The sequence below is a fragment of the Amblyraja radiata genome, chromosome 14, assembly GCF_010909765.2.
Source record: "Amblyraja radiata isolate CabotCenter1 chromosome 14, sAmbRad1.1.pri, whole genome shotgun sequence".
Taxonomy (NCBI): Eukaryota; Metazoa; Chordata; class Chondrichthyes; order Rajiformes; family Rajidae; genus Amblyraja; species Amblyraja radiata.
Window position 1 is genome coordinate 56,337,695 of NC_045969.1, and position 17,836 is coordinate 56,355,530.

Here is a 17,836-nt window from a genome sequence, read left to right on the forward strand (position 1 = left end):
GGTACCGAACGCGGCTGGAAAAACAAGGTAATTAAAATCCCCAGAACCCCTAGAACCCATAGTAACCCCGGAAACCCCAGGAACCATAAGAAGAAACTCACCTACAGGACGAGGGAATCCAAGACCCGCATCGCAATCCCGACGGGTCGCACATGGAGCCGCTCGGAACTACTCAGCATCGGACGTGGCTGCGAGAAACTGGCGTGTGAGTACTACAGTACCCTTACCGTCCCGTCGGAGCTGGGCAGGAAAGCCCCTTGGATCACCACTCCGGAGGGCAGGAGACGGAGCAAGCGCCGGGAAAGGAAGCAGAAACGTGGAAGGCGAGCGGGGGTGCAGGACAGGCTACGGAGGGCACCACAAAGACCATCGCTCCCAAGCGTCTTTCTGGCGAATGTCCGGTCACTCACCAACAAGATGGATGAGGTAAGGCTCTGGATCAACACCCAGCGATCCCTGGAAGACTGCTGTGTGCTGATCTTCACAGAGACCTTCTCAGCGCGCTGGTTCCCGATGGGGCTGTGGACCTGACCAACTGCATCGTGCTGATAGAACAAAGGACTCCGGGAAGAGCAAGGGTGGTGGGCTCTGCATCTACATCAACAATGACTGGTGCACCAACCACACTGCAATAGAGAGCTACTGTTCCCCAGACCTGGAATACCTACTGCTTAAATGTAGACCGTTTTACCTGCCTCGGGAGTTTACTATGGTTATCATCATGGCCATATACATCCCACCACAGGCTAATGCTAACCTAGCACTAGCACAGCTGCACTCGGCCATCAGTAAGCAGCAGGATGCTCACCCCGACGGTGCCTTCATTGTTGCAGGGGACTTTAACCAGGTCGACCTATGTGCCACACTCCGCAAATTCCACCAGCATGTGCAGTGCCCTACCAGGGGCTCAAACACGTTGGATAAAGTGTACACCAACATCAAGGACGCATACAGAGCTCTCCCCTGCCCATCCCTGGGACAATCCGATCACCTCTCACTGTTTCTACTGCCTGCATACAGACCCCTCATCCGCAAGACCAAACCTGCAATAAGGACGGTCAAAATATGGCCCGAGGACACAACCCTACAACTCCAGGACTGCTTTGATCGCACCGACTGGGACCTGTTTGCACAACAGGCTACCAGTGGCACAGGGGTAGACTTGGAGGAGTACACATCCACTGTGCTCTCCTACATCAACTGCTGTGTGGAGACTGTCACAGTGGACAAGCAAATAAAGATGTTCCCAAACCGGAAACCCTGGATGAACAAGGAGGTTCAGGATCTACTAAGGGCACGCAACAACGCCTTTAAATCCAGGGACACTTCTGCTTACAGTGCGGCCAGGGCGAACCTGAACAGAGGCATAAAAAAGGCCAAAGTCATCCACAGGCAAAGGGTAGAAGACCACTTCAATACCGCGGACACCAGAAGCATGTGGCAGGGTGTCAGGGACATCACGGACTACAAGAGCAGCCCCGCCTGCCCCCACGGTGATATCACACTGGCCAACGAACTAAACACCTTCTTTGCCCGGTTCGATACTGGCAACACCACCAGGGGTGGAATAACCCCGGCCATAGCGGAGGGACAGGCCTTAACACTGAGCACTCAGGAGGTACAGTGCGCTCTGCGTAGGATCAATCCACGCAAGGCTGCAGGCCCGGATGGAGTCCAGGGAAGAGTATTAAAGGACTGTGCTGGACAGCTGGCGGAGGTATTCACGAGAATCTTCAATCTCTCTCTATCTCTGGCAACGGTCCCCAAGTGCCTGAAAACAGCCACCATAGTGCCGGTGCCGAAAAAGTCCAAAATCACCAACCTCAACGACTACCGGCCGGTTGCCCTGACTCCAATCCCCATGAAGTGCTTCGAAAGGCTGGTCCTCTCCCATATTAAATCCAGCATCCCTGCCTCACTGGACTCCCATCAATTTGCATACAGGGCAAATAGATCGACAGAGGATGCCATCTCTCTGGCCCTTCACACTGTCCTGACTCACCTGGACAGACAGGGCACGTATGTGAGGATGCTCTTCATTGACTATAGCTCTGCATTCAATACGGTCATCCCCACCAAGCTCACCACCAAACTCCACCAGCTAGGCCTCAGCTCACCGATATGCGCTTGGATCCTGAACTTTCTCACGGAGCGACCGCAGGCAGTGAGACTGGGCCCGCACCTGTCCTCCACCATCACCCTGAGCACCAGCACACCACAGGGTTGTGTACTAAGCCCCATGCTCTACTCCCTCTTCACTCACGACTGTGTCCCTGCATTCGACACCAACACCATCGTGAAGTTTGCAGACGACACAACAGTGATTGGGCTGATCACCAACGGTGATGAAACAAAATACAGACGGAGGTGCAGAACCTGGCAGACTGGTGCGCCAATAACAACTTGGCACTAAACACCTCCAAGACCAAGGGGCTGATTATTGACTTCAGGAGGTCCCATTCTGGAGAATACGCCCCAATCTCCATTTATGGGGAAAGTGTGGAGAGAGTGTCCAGCTTTAAGTTTCTGGGCACTCACATTTCAGAAGACCTCACATGGTCCACAAACACCGCCGCGCTGGTCAAGAAGGCACAGCAACGACTGTTCTTCCTGAGGACATTAAAAAAGACTGGTCTGCCCCAACAGCTGCTGACAACGTTCTACCGCTGCACCACAGAGAGCATACTAACGTATGGCATCTCTGTGTGGTATCTCAGCTGCACGGAGGCGGAGAGGAGAGCTCTTCAGCGCGTCGTCAACAGAGCGCAGAGGATCATCGGGACAGAGCTACCAGCCTTGGAGGGCATCTACCACACGCGGTGCCTCAGGAAGGCCCTCAGCATCCATAAGGACTCATCACACCCCTGCCACGGTCTGTTTCAACTACTTCCCTCCGGCAGACGTTACAAGGCCTTCTACGCCCGAACCTCCAGACTCAGGAACAGTTTCATCCCAAGAGCTATAGCGGCTCTGAACCGGCCCTAATGAGTGCCCCCCCACCCACCCCCTTTGGACAGTCTCCCTCAGATGGTCACGTCAATCAATTCAGCTTGTTTATTTATGTATTGTATTTATTTACATTTCTTGTACATCAGTGGAGCTGCACACTAAATCTCGTTGCACTGACGTGCAATGACAATAAAAGATATATTATTATTATTATTAACCAAGTTCAGGAATAGCTACTTCCCCACAGCCATCAGGCTATTAAACCTGACTCGGACAAAACTGATTATTAATAACCCATTATCTGTTATTTGCACTTTATCATTTTATTTATTCATGTGTGTACATATTTATATTATGGTAATGGACACACTGATCTGTTTTGTAGTAAATGGCTACTATGTTCTGTGTGCTGAAGCAAAGCAAGAATTTCATTGTCCTATCCAGGACACATGACAATAAACTCACTTGACACTCAAGACTGCTTTGGCAGCTCATAATTTACCAGGCACGAGGCACTGAATGATCCACAGAATTGTAATATACACCACAATTTGTAATCTTTGGCATGGTCTTATCACTCACTCGTATCTGTGCATTCAAGCCAGGAGGTCCACGTTGGTTTAATGAAGACAAAAGGGGCATGCCATGTGCAGCTTCAGACATACTTAAACATAAGTAGTGAGGCTGTAACACGAGGCTAGGGGATTAACAGAGTTAAGGCAATCCTCGACCAATGGATCGGATCAAAGGTCTGAAGTCCAGCTACATCCATTCACGAATGGTGGCCATCAGTTGAATGGTTAGCAGAAGGCGGAGACTTCAAGCACAAACCTGTCCTCGAACAGTAGCTGAATTCCAGAGGTCAGATGAAAGTGTCTGCCATGGCATTAAGGGAGAATCTGATCAGGTGCGGCATTAGGGAGCATGGATCAAATAGTCATCAGGAAGAAAGATCACCCTTCGGCCTCTGACAGAATGAGCCCATCTTGTCCAATCTCTCCTTATGTCTGCAGTGCTCCATTCTAGGCAACATCTCTTCTTCATCCTCTATTGCTACTGCATCTTGCTTGTGGCCACTAGTCATTTACACCCTTCCCAAGTGCGATTTGACCAATGTTTTTTGTAATGCTGCAACATGAAATCCCAACTCTTACGCTCGGTACTGGAGCCCATGCAGAAAGCGTACCGAATGCCTCCTTCTCCACCTTATCTGTGTCAACATTTTCAGGGAGCAATGGACATGCATCCCAAGGTCTCCCTGTACATCGAAACTCTTAAGTTCCCTGCTAAGATCTATTTGCCCTGCAAAAGTGCATTTGATTTAGAGATCCAGCATGGAAACAGGCCCTCCAAACCACTGTCCATGCAAACCATTGATCACCCATTCACACTAGTTCTGTTATCTCACCTTCTCATCCACTCCCTACACATTAGGGACAATTTACAGAGGCCAATAAACCTACAAACCTGCACGCCTTTGGGATGTGGGAGGAAGCCAGAGCACCCGGAGGAAACCCATGCGATCACAGGGCGAACGTGCAAACTCCATGCAGACAGCATCTGAGTTCAAGATTGAACCTGTGTGTCTGATGCTGTGAAGCAGCGGCTCTACCTGTGGTGCCACTGTGCCGCCCATATCTCACTTGTCTGGATTAAATGCTATCTTCTACCACTTTTCAGCTGATGGATATCTTGCTATGTTGTAAGACAATTGCTATCTACGGCTCCAGCAATTTTCAAGCCATCTGGAAACTTTCTAATGGGACCCTTCTCATTCATCCAAGTCATTTACAATAATACAATATACAATACGGTTTATTTGTCACATTGCACATAAGTGCAAGTGAAATGAATATGTCAGCAGCGGTACAATTATAAAGAACACACACAAAAACACATTAAAAATTTAACATAAACATCCACCACAGCATTCATCACTGTGGTGGAAGGCACACAATTTGGCCAGTCCTCCTCCATTTTCCCCCGTGGTCGGGACCTCAACCCTCCGCAGCCGTTGCTGCGGGCGTCCAGATGGTAAAAGGACAAGGTACAAGTCCAGGTAAGTCCAGAGTCGGCTCTTCCCCACCGGAGACCGCGGCTTTAAGTTGGTGTAGGCCGCAGGCCGGCGGTCGAGATTTAAAGTCCCCGCCGCACCGCAGACAGAAGCACCGCAGACCGTAGGGTCGGCGGTCGAAGCTCCCCTCCAGGGGTGATGGTAAGTTCACGCCGGGCCCGCGGTAGAAGTTGGCCGCGGGCCGGCAGTGATGGCTTCTTCTTCCCCCGGGTCCCCAGCTGGAGCTGTGCAGACTGCCGGCTTCAGGCTGCCGGCTGCCCCGGGCCAGCGAAACGGAGCGCTCCCCTCCAGCGAGGGCTCACCCGCTCCACGCCGGGAGTCCACTCTGCGCCCGCCGCTGAAGTCCCGAGCGCGTCTCCGGGAAAGGCCGCGCCGATCCTTGCTGTTAGGCCACGGGGAGGCGACCTGGAAAAAGTCGCCTCTCCATGGAGGAGTCGGCCGAAACGGTTTCCCCCTCACACCCCCCACACCACCCCCCACACAAAACACACAAAGAAACATTAAAAACATACTTTAAAACATACTAAAAAAATAAAAAAAGTTGAAAAAACTAACGCGCTGCTGACAGGGCTGCCGCCATTGCAGCGCCCCCACCGATGTACATACTACAATACAACAATGGTCCCAGCACTGATTCCCAGACTTACAGTGCCCTCCATAATGTTTGGGACAAAGACCCATCATTTATATATTTACCTCTGTACTCCACAATTTGAGATTTGTAATAGAAAAAAATCACATGTGGTTAAAGTGCACATTGTCAGATTTTATTAAAGGCCATTTTTATACATTTTGGTTTCACAATGTAGAAATTACAGCAATGTTCATACATAGGCCCTCATTTCAGGGCACGATAATGTTTGAGACACATGGCCTCACAGGTGTATGTAATTGCTCAGGTGTGTTTAATTGCTTCCTTAATACAGGTATAAGAGAGCTCTCAGCACCTAGTCTTTCCTCCAGTCTTTCCATCACCTTTAGACATTTTTATTGCTGTTTATCAACATGAGGACCAAAGTTGTGCCAATGAAAGTCAAAGAAGCCATTATGAGACTGAGAAACAAGAATAAAACTGTTGGAGACATCAGCCAAACCTTAGGCTTACCAAAATCAACTGTTTGGAACATCATTAAAAAGAAAGAGAGCACTGGTGAGCTTACTAATCGCAAAGGGACTGGCAGGCTAAGGAAGACATCCACAGCTGATGACAGAGGAATTCTCTCTATAATAAAGAAAAATCCCCAAACACCTGTCCGACAGATCTGAAACATTCTTCAGGAGTCAGGCGTGGATTTGTCAATGACCACTGTCCGCAGAAGACTTCATGAACAGAAATACAGAGGCTACACTGCAAGATGCAAACCGCAAAAATAGGATGGCCAGGCTACAGTTTGCCAAGAAGTACTTAAGAGCAACCACAGTTCTGGAAAAAGGTCTTGTGGACAGATGAGACGAAGATTAACTTGTATCAGAGTGATGGCAAGAGCAAAGTATAGAGGAGAGAAGGAACTGCCCAAGATCCAAAGCATACCACCTCATCTGTGAAACATGGTGGTGGGGATGTTATGGCCTGGGCATGTATGGCTGCTGAAGGAACTGGCTCACTTATCTTCATTGATGATACAACTGCTGATGGTAGTAACATAATGAATTCTGAAGTGTATAGACACATCCTATCTGCTCAAGTTCAAACAAATGTCTCAAAACTCATTGGCCGGCAGTTCATTCTACAGCAAGACAATGATCCCAAACATACTGATAAAGCAACTAAGGAGTTTCTCAAAGCTGAAAATTTGTCAATTCTTGAGTGGCCAAGTCAATCACCCGATCTGAACCCAATTGAGCATGCCTTTTATATGCTGAAGAGAAAACTGAAGGGGACTAGCCCCCAAAACAAACATAAGCTAAAGATGGCTGTAATACAGGCCTGGCAGAGCATCACCAGAGAAGACACCCAGCAACTGGTGATGTCCATGAATCGCAGACTTCAAGCAGTCATTGCATGCAAAGGATATGCAACAAAATACTAAACATGATTACTTTCATTTACATGACATTGCTGTGTCCCAAACATAATAGTGCCCTGAAATGGGGGAACTATGTATAAACGCAGCTGTAATTTCTACATGGTGAAACCAAAATGTGTAAAAATGGTCTTTATTATACCACATGTGATTTTTTTTTTTTTTAATTACAAATCTCAAATTGTGGAGCCCATCCAACATGCTAGCCCTTGTCAAAAGCCTTGTAAAGTCCATGTAAACCATGTCTTCAGAGCTCTGCAGGTGGAAGACAGGATGGATAGTGGTTTCTGCCCCAGGGCAGCAGAGTTCAGAAATAGAGGGTACAGGTTTAAGAGGAGAGTTGAGAAATGTCAAGGTGATGTGACGGGCAGTGGTTATCTGGATCGAGCTGCCAGCAGAAATAGCAGAGGAAAACATAATGACAATGTTTAGAAAACATTGGGACGGGTACTTGAATAGGAATAGTGAAGATGGTTGTGGAGCTAGTGCAGGCAAATGGGATCGGTGTGAGTAGGTATCACATGAATAAGGTGGACTGAACGGGTCTCATTTCTGTGTTTGATTCCATGGTAAAATAAACTGTCACAGCATCTTGTAGATTCCACAGGATGGCTGTGGCCATCATGATTTCAGGGATTAGTAGAATACATGAAAATAGAATTTAAGATAATCAAAGAGAAAGTCTTATTCCGGAAGATTTCTTCTAACACCAAAACACAAATACTTGGAACAGTCAGCAAATGATGCTCATGTTGACATTTTACTAATGGTCCTTCTGTTGTACTCACCAACACGAAAGATTTCCATTGTATTGTTCCAGTCATCAAAATGATTGAACTGTTCAGTATGAAGCCCAGCTAGTGCTTCCACTGGAGGTAATCTGGTGCATAAGATGCATTAAGCATTTTTCTTGTGTTTGCAGAACTGTCGAGCAACCCCGCACTGGCAACAATCCTTATCCCCCCTCACATTCGGAACCAGCCTCCTGCTTCAACTACAACGAATGCTTCCGCAGTGTCAGGTGGGTGTCGTTGAGTGAATTATTTCAGTTTGCCGCTGGGAATTTGTTTGATTTAAGTTAGAGATACAGCATGAAAAGAGGCCCTTTGGCTCACCGAGTCCACACCGACCATCCAGCACCCGTTCACGTTAACTCTGTAATCCCACTATCTCATCCACTCCCCACGAACTTGGGGCAATTTTACAGAGGCCAATTAACCTACATATCTGTACGGCTTTGGGATGTTGGAGGAAACCCACATGGTCACGGGGAGAACGTGCACACTCCACAGTCAGTGCCCGAGGTCAGGATTGACACCGTGAAACAGCAGCTCTACCAGTTGCGCCACTGTACTGCCCTCTTTATCACTAAGTATTTTCTCCAAAGAAATGGTTTGGGTTCAGGTTATTGTCACTTGTACCCAGGTACAGAGAGACGGTTTGTTTGGCGTGCGATCAGATCAGATCAGATATCACTACAGATACAAACTCAAACTCCAGTACAATAGGTAAAACAAAGGGGAAGATAGAGTACAGAATATAGATCTCAGCATTGTAGCCCATGTGTTTCCCTGGCAAAGTCCAGCATCCACAATGGGGTAGAGATGAATAAGAGTCAGCGGGGCCACACAGTGGCACAGCTGTAGAGTTGCGGCCTAACAGCGCCAGAGACCCGAGGTTGATCCTGACTACAGTTGCTGCCGTTTGTACATTCTCTCTGTGATCACGTTGGTTTCTTCCCACACTGCAAATGTTTGTAGGTTAATTGGCTTCTGTAAATTTGTAAATTGTCCCTAGTGTGTAGGATAGTGCTAGTGTACGGGGTAGACAAACGTGTTGGAGAAACTCAGCGGGTGCAGCAGCATCTATGGAGCGAAGGAAATAGGCAACGTTTCGGCCCGAAACGTTGCCTATTTCCTTCACTCCATAGATGCTGCTGCACCCACTGAGTTTCTCCAGCACTTTTGTCTACCTTCGATTTCCCAGCATCTGCAGTTCCTTCTTAAACACTAGTGTACGGGGTGATCACTGGCGGAACGGACTGGATGGGCCAAAGGGCCTGTTTGAGCACTGTATCTCCAAAGTCAAAAGTAACCAGAATATCATTAGAACATTTGGAAATGGTGCTGGATTTACTGGTAGGAAAGAGATTACAAAGAGTAGAGAGAATGTATCGGACGATAGTGGATCCTTCTCTGCAACCAGCACGCAAAGAGTCGCCATACTCCAGCATCATCTGCAATGTATATGGATGAACATAATTTCAGGCAGTCCAATTCTGTGATACAATGAAATTGTAATCTTATCTCTATGAAACCTGTAATAAAACAAAGATGGAATAATACTGAAAGAGAAAATCGGGTGAAGCTGACAGATATCCCAATGAGAACGGTGAAACCATGGAAGTATGGTATGATGAGGTTTTCCTGTGGTTGCATTTATCACCCACAGATATCAGTGGACACAGTTGCTGCCTCAATAACTTCTGTGTTGATAAGACCAGAGTTTAAAGTAAGCTTTACCTGAAAAATATTCTCGTCATGAATTTGAAATCTAAATCTTCTATTGATATCTATAAGATGACTTTAATATTTTCTCCTGCATCATTCAATCTTCGTTTTATTACAGGTATCATGGAGATAAGATTACAATTTTATTATATCGCAGAATTGAACTGCTTGAAATTACTGCTCTAATTCTTCACTGTCCTTTTACACAAATGTTTTCATGCCTTGTTTTTTTACAAGATATGAAAGTTGTGAAGTTGCACTCATTTTATACCAAGATCACACAGAACAATAAGTTGGGGTAGAATTTGTGGTGAAGTTTATATGAGGAATTTGCAGCAAATGTGCTGTTTTGCATATTCACACAAAGCTAAACCTTTGTAGTGAATGAATCAGATGATGACAAGGTTAATGGGATATACAAAAATACACAAAGTGCTGGCGTAAGTCAGTGGGTCAGGCAGTATCCCTGGAGAACATGGATAGGTGATGTTTTGGGTCAGGACCCATCTTATTCTGATGAATGCTATATCGTTGCAGAGGTGAACAGTGATTTTTGCTTGTGTCTCCATTGGTGTGGGTAAACTGGTACTAGGGACAACAAAGATAGACACAAAATGCTGGAGTAACTCTGCGGGACAGGCAGCATCTCTGGAGAGAAGGAATGGGTGACGTTTCGGGTTGAGACCCTCTTCAGACTGATGTCTGGGGAGTGGGCGGGACAAAGATAGAATGTAGTCGGTCGGAGACAGTAAGACTGGTGGGAGAACTAGGGAGAGGATGGAGAGAGAGGGAAAGCAAGGGCTATTTGAAGTTAGAGAAGTCAATCTTCATACCGCTGGGGTGTAAGCTACCCAAGCGAAATATGAGGTGCTGTTCCTCCAATTTGCACTGGGCCTCACTCTGACAATGGAGAAGGCCCAGGACAGAAAGGTCAGATTGGGAATGGGAGGGGGAGTTCAGGTAGGCGGGTAAGGCAGACTGAGCGGAGGTGTTCAGCGAAACGATCGCTGAGCCAGCGCTTGGTCTCGCCGATGTAGAGAGGTTGACACCTGGAACAGCGGATGCAGTAGATGAGGTTGGAGGCGGTGGAAGTGAACCTCTGCCTGGCCTGGAAAGACTGTCGGGGTCCTTGGATGGAATCGAGGGGGGAGGTAAAGAGACAGGTTGCATCTCCTGCGGTTGTAGGGGAAAGTACCTGGGGAGGGGGTGGTTTGGGTGGGAAGGGACGAGTTGACCAGGGAGTTACGGAGGGAACGGTCTCTGCGGAAAGCAGAAAGGGGTGGAGATGCGAAGATGTGGCCAGTGATAGGATTCCGTTGGAGGTGGCGAAAGTGTTGGAGGATTATATGCTGTGTGCGACAGCTGATGGGGTGGAAGGTGAGGACAAGGGGGACTCTGTCCTTGTTACGACTGGGGGGAAGGGGAGTAAGAGCGAGGCTGCAGGATATCGAGGAGACCCTGGTGAGAGCCTCATCTATAATGGAAGAGGGGAACCCCCGTTTCCTTAAGAATGAGGACATCTCCGATGATCCAGTTTGGAAAAACCTCATCCTCTCTCTTCATCCCCTCCCCCTTCCCAGTTCTCCCACCTGTCTTACTGTCTCCGACTACATTCTATCTTTGTCTCGCCCACTCCCCCGACATCAGTCTAAAGAAGGGTCTCGACCCGAAATGTCATCCATTCCTTCTCTCCAGAGACGTTACTCCAGCATTTTGTGTCTACCTTCGATTTAAACCAGCATCTGCAGTTCTTTCCTACTAACTTTGGACAAGACAGGTTTAATTTTTAGAATGGGCTCATCAAACATGTGCATGCATGCAATAAAAGTAACACTAGTTCCTGCAGTGGAGGAAACAATTGCTGAGTGTGTAGGAAGGAACTACAGATGCTAGTGGACACTGAATGCTGGAGTAACTCAGCGGGACAGGCAGCATCTCTGGAGAAAAGGAATAGGTGATGTTTCAGGTCGAGACCCTTCTTCAGACAGAGTCAGGGAGAGGGAAACGATGGCTGAGTTTTGGAATCAAAACAGAGTTGGAATAGCACAGATAAATGCATTCCACGAGTCAAGCTTTTGCAAAACGTTGTCTAAAATGTGCTCTCTTTCCACTTGTTTTCCAGATACAAATGCTGCTGTGGACCGTGGGCAGTCAACCAATGCAGCTTCAGCCTCTGCATCCAACTCAACCTGAGACAGGGCAAGCCCGCCCACCTCAGATGTCCAGTCAGCTGCAACCATGCTGGTCAACCACCAAGAATACAACAACGTCATTAGTGTTCATTTTATTTAATCTTGTTTTAAACAAAAAAACACGTACAAATTAAATACAAACCAATCATTTACTCACTGAAGAGGGATTGAAAAAGGAATGTGGGGCAAGGTTAACTCTTCCCTTGACAATCTTTTATTGAAGTCTGCCATTGCGTTCAAATCTCCCGCGCTCGGGCAAACACTTGAAACACTGAGGTGTGTTTCACTCTGGTGTAGACTTTGGATTTGGCAAAAAATCGATTGGCGTCAGATTCCCTCCAAAGAATCTGAGTGAGAAGTGGTCGTATTTTGGTATGGGTGGTAAGCTTTATCCGTACCAGCACAAATGGACAATACAGATCCACTCTGGCAATCACTGTTATACAAAAAGCAAAGACTGCAGTCACCATAATATCCCCCCTGGTGAGGAGAGGTTTGACCTTTTTTGTCACTTGATTATTTAACTGTTCAGGACTAATTGTGATCCAATTCTGTACTAGTCCCATTTATTTAAATCGAGTCATTGCAAAATCAGTGTATTGTGTACACCCCAGTTAAATGTATAGAACAAATCCATAGTAGGTTTCTGAACTACACCAACTGAAATACAATCTTGAGTTCTCGAAGGAGTGTAAAAATTATCCCACTGATTTCAGACTTCTTCCCTCTTCTTCCCTGCCCCCACCCTTTTTTATTTTTTTTGTACATAAAGTATGTGGACCTGGGAACTGATGAGAGTTACAAACATTCAGGGCAAATTTTGTTAATTGTCGGAGAGCTTTTAAAGCCATAGTTACAATTCTGTACTATAGATGCGGCGACAGTGTACAAGGAATTAGTGCTGTATAGTATCTAGTTTTTAGTGCCTTTGCTTCCAATGTTTGCATTTTTTTTAATTGTCCCTCACTGAAGTATATTTGCTGTTTGTTTCATATTTAACCCTTTATGTACCTTTTCACGTCGATTAGAGAGTTTTATTTTGGGTATCAGATTCACACTGCAGTTGGAAAAGAGTTGTACAGAATTGTTGAATACTTCAAAAGTTGCATTTTTTTAATTATTAGTTAAAAAGTTTGGGCTCTCAACAGGTTATGACGATTTAAGATTTGAAGCTGGTTTATTCTACAAAAAAAATAATAGTTTTCCGTTGATTTGGCAGAGTTAATTTGAAAATCTACCATACAAATTTTAGTTCATCATATACATGTGTAATCAATTATTTGAACTCTAAATGTGCTACGCCAACTCTGTTTTATTTTCCCAAAATATCCTTAGGCTCTAATAGAAGGAATGAAATGAAACCTGCCAGAGTTGCCACTAGTGCTGCATGAAACTTAACATTTTAATATACAAATTATTTGACATTTTATAATTTTTATTTATTTTGATTTTTTTTTTTTAATGAGTTTTGTTTTACCAAATGCTTTTATCTTGTGTGCACCAGATTAACACTGGAGTGTCCCATTATCAGGTTTCTTTTGAACTATGGCCTTTATTTGGTCAGTTGCAGCTTATGAAGTTTCAAGTGGATTTGTGCTAAGGATGAGAGAACTATTAGGATTTGATTAGTGCCTTAAAAGGAGGAAATTCATATTGCCAATCGAACTTTCCTTCCTAATTGTTGCAACAGGTGTCGCACTATTTAAAAATACCACACTGGTGATATTTTTGACATTTTTCATATCCACGTAAATAAATATATTAAAATATATAATGAGGAAATGCCACTAAATAGAGCAGTGGGAAAAGTGGGCATTGAATTACAAAGGAATAAAAGGCATGTTTAATCAGAATGGTTTGCTCATCCTTAATACATCTCTGGCTGCAGTATGTATACATATATATACATAGTATATATACATATATATGCATAGCCCTTACATATATACACACATATATGTGTGTGTGTATATATGTATGTGTGTGTGTGTGTATATATATATATCCCTTACAAGCAACAAGGTATGGACTGGTATTGTACCAGGAGTGAGTGGATTTCCAGGCTTAGTTAGTTGTTCCCGTCATGGAATGTTCTCTATCCACCTTGTCACTTAGTGGATTTGGATATTGTATCCTAATGGAGATTCAGCCCTGCAGTTCCCTGGATTTTCTGGCAGTTTAATAATGCACCTAGACGGGGGGGGAAAAAACTGCTTGTGTTTTTATATCTCAAAATCTTTAAACGTTTTACATCTTAGTACGTTTTTTCTTACACCAGGTCCTAGTGTCCTGAGGCTGCTGTGACCCAGCCATCAGTGAGAACACAGATCCATCCAGAGCTTGGAGACCCTGTGTGCTGTTCACCTTTTACACCAGGGCTTGTATGATCAAAGGAAACTATTGAAGTCTCCAAGCCCAGAAAGAAAAGTTATTTTATTTTATTTAAAAAATAAAACAAACACAAATAGGAATTGCATTTTTTAAACCATGGCCTGCAGTTACCCGCTCTGCCAATTGAAGCTACGGAAGACTGTTACATTAGACTGGTCTAAATAGAGCAGTAATTTGTAGTGCTCTGTTCACCCACCCCAGTAGATGTTGCTGGGCACTGCAGTGCTGAGCAGACCTGATTATTGACTTTGCATCCTACACTGGCAGGTTTAAAGGAATCACAAATGATCAGAAAATCATTTGGGATTGGTTTGTACAAGTTTTTTGGTATAAACCATTTTTTAATAGCATCAAATATTTTTACAATATGGAAATTAATATTCAAACATATATATTGCATTCTTTATGTTATTTTTAGTATACACTTAATATTCCTCTGTACGGTAGGTAAATTGTTACAAAGAAACACATTATAGAAGTGAGGATCCTTGCCGTTTTAGCCGACTAGATTGTACAGGGACTGGTTCGAGATGTGGGATGCAGAAGGGAGTGAGTGAGTTAATCATTGATCTGAGCAGATATTTTCATTAGGATCATCTTCATTCCACCACCAATATCAATATCTCAAATACTGAATTTAGTGCTCTTAATATTCCCAGAGGGGTGGGGGGAAATGAACACATACAATACGTAAGTCAGTTTCCTGAGACAGTTATTCTGAAATGTAGCCACTAATGGGGAAAAAAGCAAATCGTAAGCATATTGCTAGCCAGTTGCAAGTAAATTCAAGCCCACGTCTGTGTACAGTACTGGCTACAATGATCACCCATGGTTTCAGTACTTTATTTAAATTGGTAATGCTGTCCATTACCCTAGGCCTGAAATGATCTACATGGTGTAATTATGTCAGGGTGAGGGAGAACTGACTATAGGGAGTGACTCCTGGAGGCTGGGTTTCCTGAAAGCAGCAATATGTCTGGTCCAAAGATTTAGATTTGGTGTTTTTATTTTTGGGAAGGGGGTGTGATTATCTCCCGTTGCTGCCTGCCCGATTTTGATTTCTAGAATCAAAATGAATGATTAGATTTTTGTTGTAAAGACCAACCAAATCTTTGAAATTGTCCAAGAGTATATGTTGAAGTCCGAGCCTATATCCTTGATTTTATGTTTCAATTGGTACACAAAGGGTTAAACGTGGTAATTTACTTGTGTGACTACCTGCCTGCCTGTATAATCCGCCTTAGAGATGTTTTGCTATGCTTCACACAGCCTGTACACAAAAGCATCACCACCTCTGTCACAAAGGACTGTGGATACTATACAACCATTGCATCACATGTGAATTGTCTTGGTTTTAAAAAAAACAAAAAGCAAAAAAAAAAATCTGTTTAACATTATTACTTGAATGCTTCTGTTTGTGACTGAATTTTTATTTCATTTTAATATAAATTTTTGTGATGTATGCTTGATGTTTATCCCTGTAAATACAATTTGTTCTGTGTGACTCAGTTCCGAATAGATACTGGTACTGTAATTTGCATTTAAATAAAAAGTAGGATAGGCCACAAACAATTCATAGTCCCTTCCTGTCTAATTTTGTAAGTCTTCCTTTTTAATGTGCAAGTTGATTTTGATCAAGTAAAAAATGGTTAATCTTTTCACAGGGAATAACCAGTAATGTAGGATTGCAATGTAGTCTGCCTTTTTGTGTATTTAATAAAATGTCTTAACTGTAGCATTTTATGAAATAAATACATGTGAAACATAGTTTTATCACTAGTAAAGAGCTACTGCAATAGCAAAATTATTAAAGGTATACTTCAATATAGACATGCCCGTTATTATGGTCATCAAGCACTCAGCCCAACTGCTTGAATGTCTTAGAGATGTAAGCTTAGAGAGGTTAAATTAGAATCATGTTTCCAAGATCAGTTGGTGAGCAGGGCAATGCTTGCAGAGACAGATATGAATATTAGAAGGCAAGAAAACTAGCTGTGCATCACTGATTCCATGATCCACATTATTGACCCTGATGAGTTCACTGCTCAGTACTTACCAGCAGTTCAATATTCCAACGTAACATACTCCTTCCGAGCATCTCCACCCCTAGAACCAATGATGAATCGGCCTTAAAGTAGTCCCGATGTTGAAAGCAACCTAAAAATGTCTCCTTAATCTCAAACACGATTCATTTCAATGTATAATTTGGTTTAGAAACAATAATATTCATCAAAAGAATTGATCAGTAATTTTATCTGTAATAATATTTTAAACCCTGACAAATACCACAGTATCAGTTGCATTTTTTTCAGAGGTATTCAAGATGAACCACTTTATAATGCAATGATTGTGAATTTAATCACTACTCAATATTTTATTTATACTGTGCATTCAGATGGAGCTGTGACTATTGCATCTGACTGGTTAAACAATGTGAAGCTGAACTGCAAAATACATGGTTGTATATCGATACATATACAAGTGAGCTACCAGAGAAAATAATAGAAATTGCTGCTGTTCTTGTTTCCTCAGTGTTACTTGGCTTAAAACAATAAAAATTATACCTAAATTGAAACATTGGTCTGAAAAATATCAGTTCCAGTGTCATGTAAACATATTTTTTGTTTTTTTGTTTTGTGCATGATTACCAAAAGCTTGGGGGGAGGTGGGGAGGGGGGAGAATGGGGGTCAAAATACTGTTATATTTAGTACGGTCTGTTAAATCTTGGTGTTGGGCTTTAAAAAAAGAACATCCTGTAAAAATATTATTTTAACAGCAAACCTCAAAAGAACAGGATGAATTATTATTTTTTTTAAACAATTTTAAAAGTTCTTAAGATTTTATGAGAAAAGGTATCTGTTTAATTATTTGAATTGTATTATTCCACATGTGGTTTAAGTAATGCCACTGTGAAAATATGTGGATGATTTTTATTTCTATTGATTTTTCACCTTTTGACTATCCTTCACCCAATTTTCAATTATACCCTTCATATGTTGTACATTATTTCAATAAAATATGGTGTTTAGCAACAGGTTCAGTGTTAAAACTAAAAATTCTTCAGGTTTTTCTTACTTGGGCCACAGTGAAGCTATCCTTAATGAGATGTAATCTGCAGTTTTTGCAACCAATGTAATCAAAGCAATGAAATTAATAGTTTTATAAAATGGAGATAAGATATTTACAGAAATGTGTCTAATAGCATCAGTTAAACATTTTTGCTGAATGAGGCTAATTTTTGAATGCTTTCAGCACAAAATAAATGTCCTCTTGATTTTATTAAATACTACAATTGAAAGTGCATGGATTGTGATAGAGGGCAGAGTTTGCGATTATTTACTACAGATATCTTTTGTCGACTATAATCTCACATCACATTTTGAATTAAGGATTTAGTGCAGGCACCTCATGGAATGGTGGGAGGCAGTGTACGCCAATAGTTCTCTGCGGCATGACTCGACCTGAGAAACAGGCGAGTGGAACTCAAGCATGAGGGTGAGTCTCCTCGATCTGTTGGAGAATAATAACCTTGCCTTTTGGGAAGACAATTCTTTGGCTGTGCTGCAAACGGGAAACATAAGCAAAGCTGTACAGGAGCTTCCAAAGCGGTTGTGTCGTGATAGTAACCCTAGAATTGGTTAGTGCAGAACCTGAATTATATTGCACCTTTCATATGAAAAAAACAAGGGACATCA

At 43.6% G+C, this 17,836-nt stretch overlaps 1 protein-coding gene across 1 annotated transcript in view; it reads left to right on the forward strand.

Moving 5' to 3' along the window:
* The window catches only part of gsk3b (glycogen synthase kinase 3 beta), a 153,743-nt gene extending 141,254 nt beyond the window's left edge, over nt 1–12,489 (forward strand). Inside the window, exons 10-11 of the mRNA XM_033033414.1 lie at nt 7,970–8,068; nt 11,680–12,489. Coding sequence (XP_032889305.1) covers nt 7,970–8,068; nt 11,680–11,750 — 170 coding nt within the window. The 3' untranslated portion in view covers nt 11,751–12,489. The remainder of the gene's footprint in view (nt 1–7,969; nt 8,069–11,679) is intronic.
* The last annotated feature ends 5,347 nt before the right edge of the window (nt 12,490–17,836 follow it).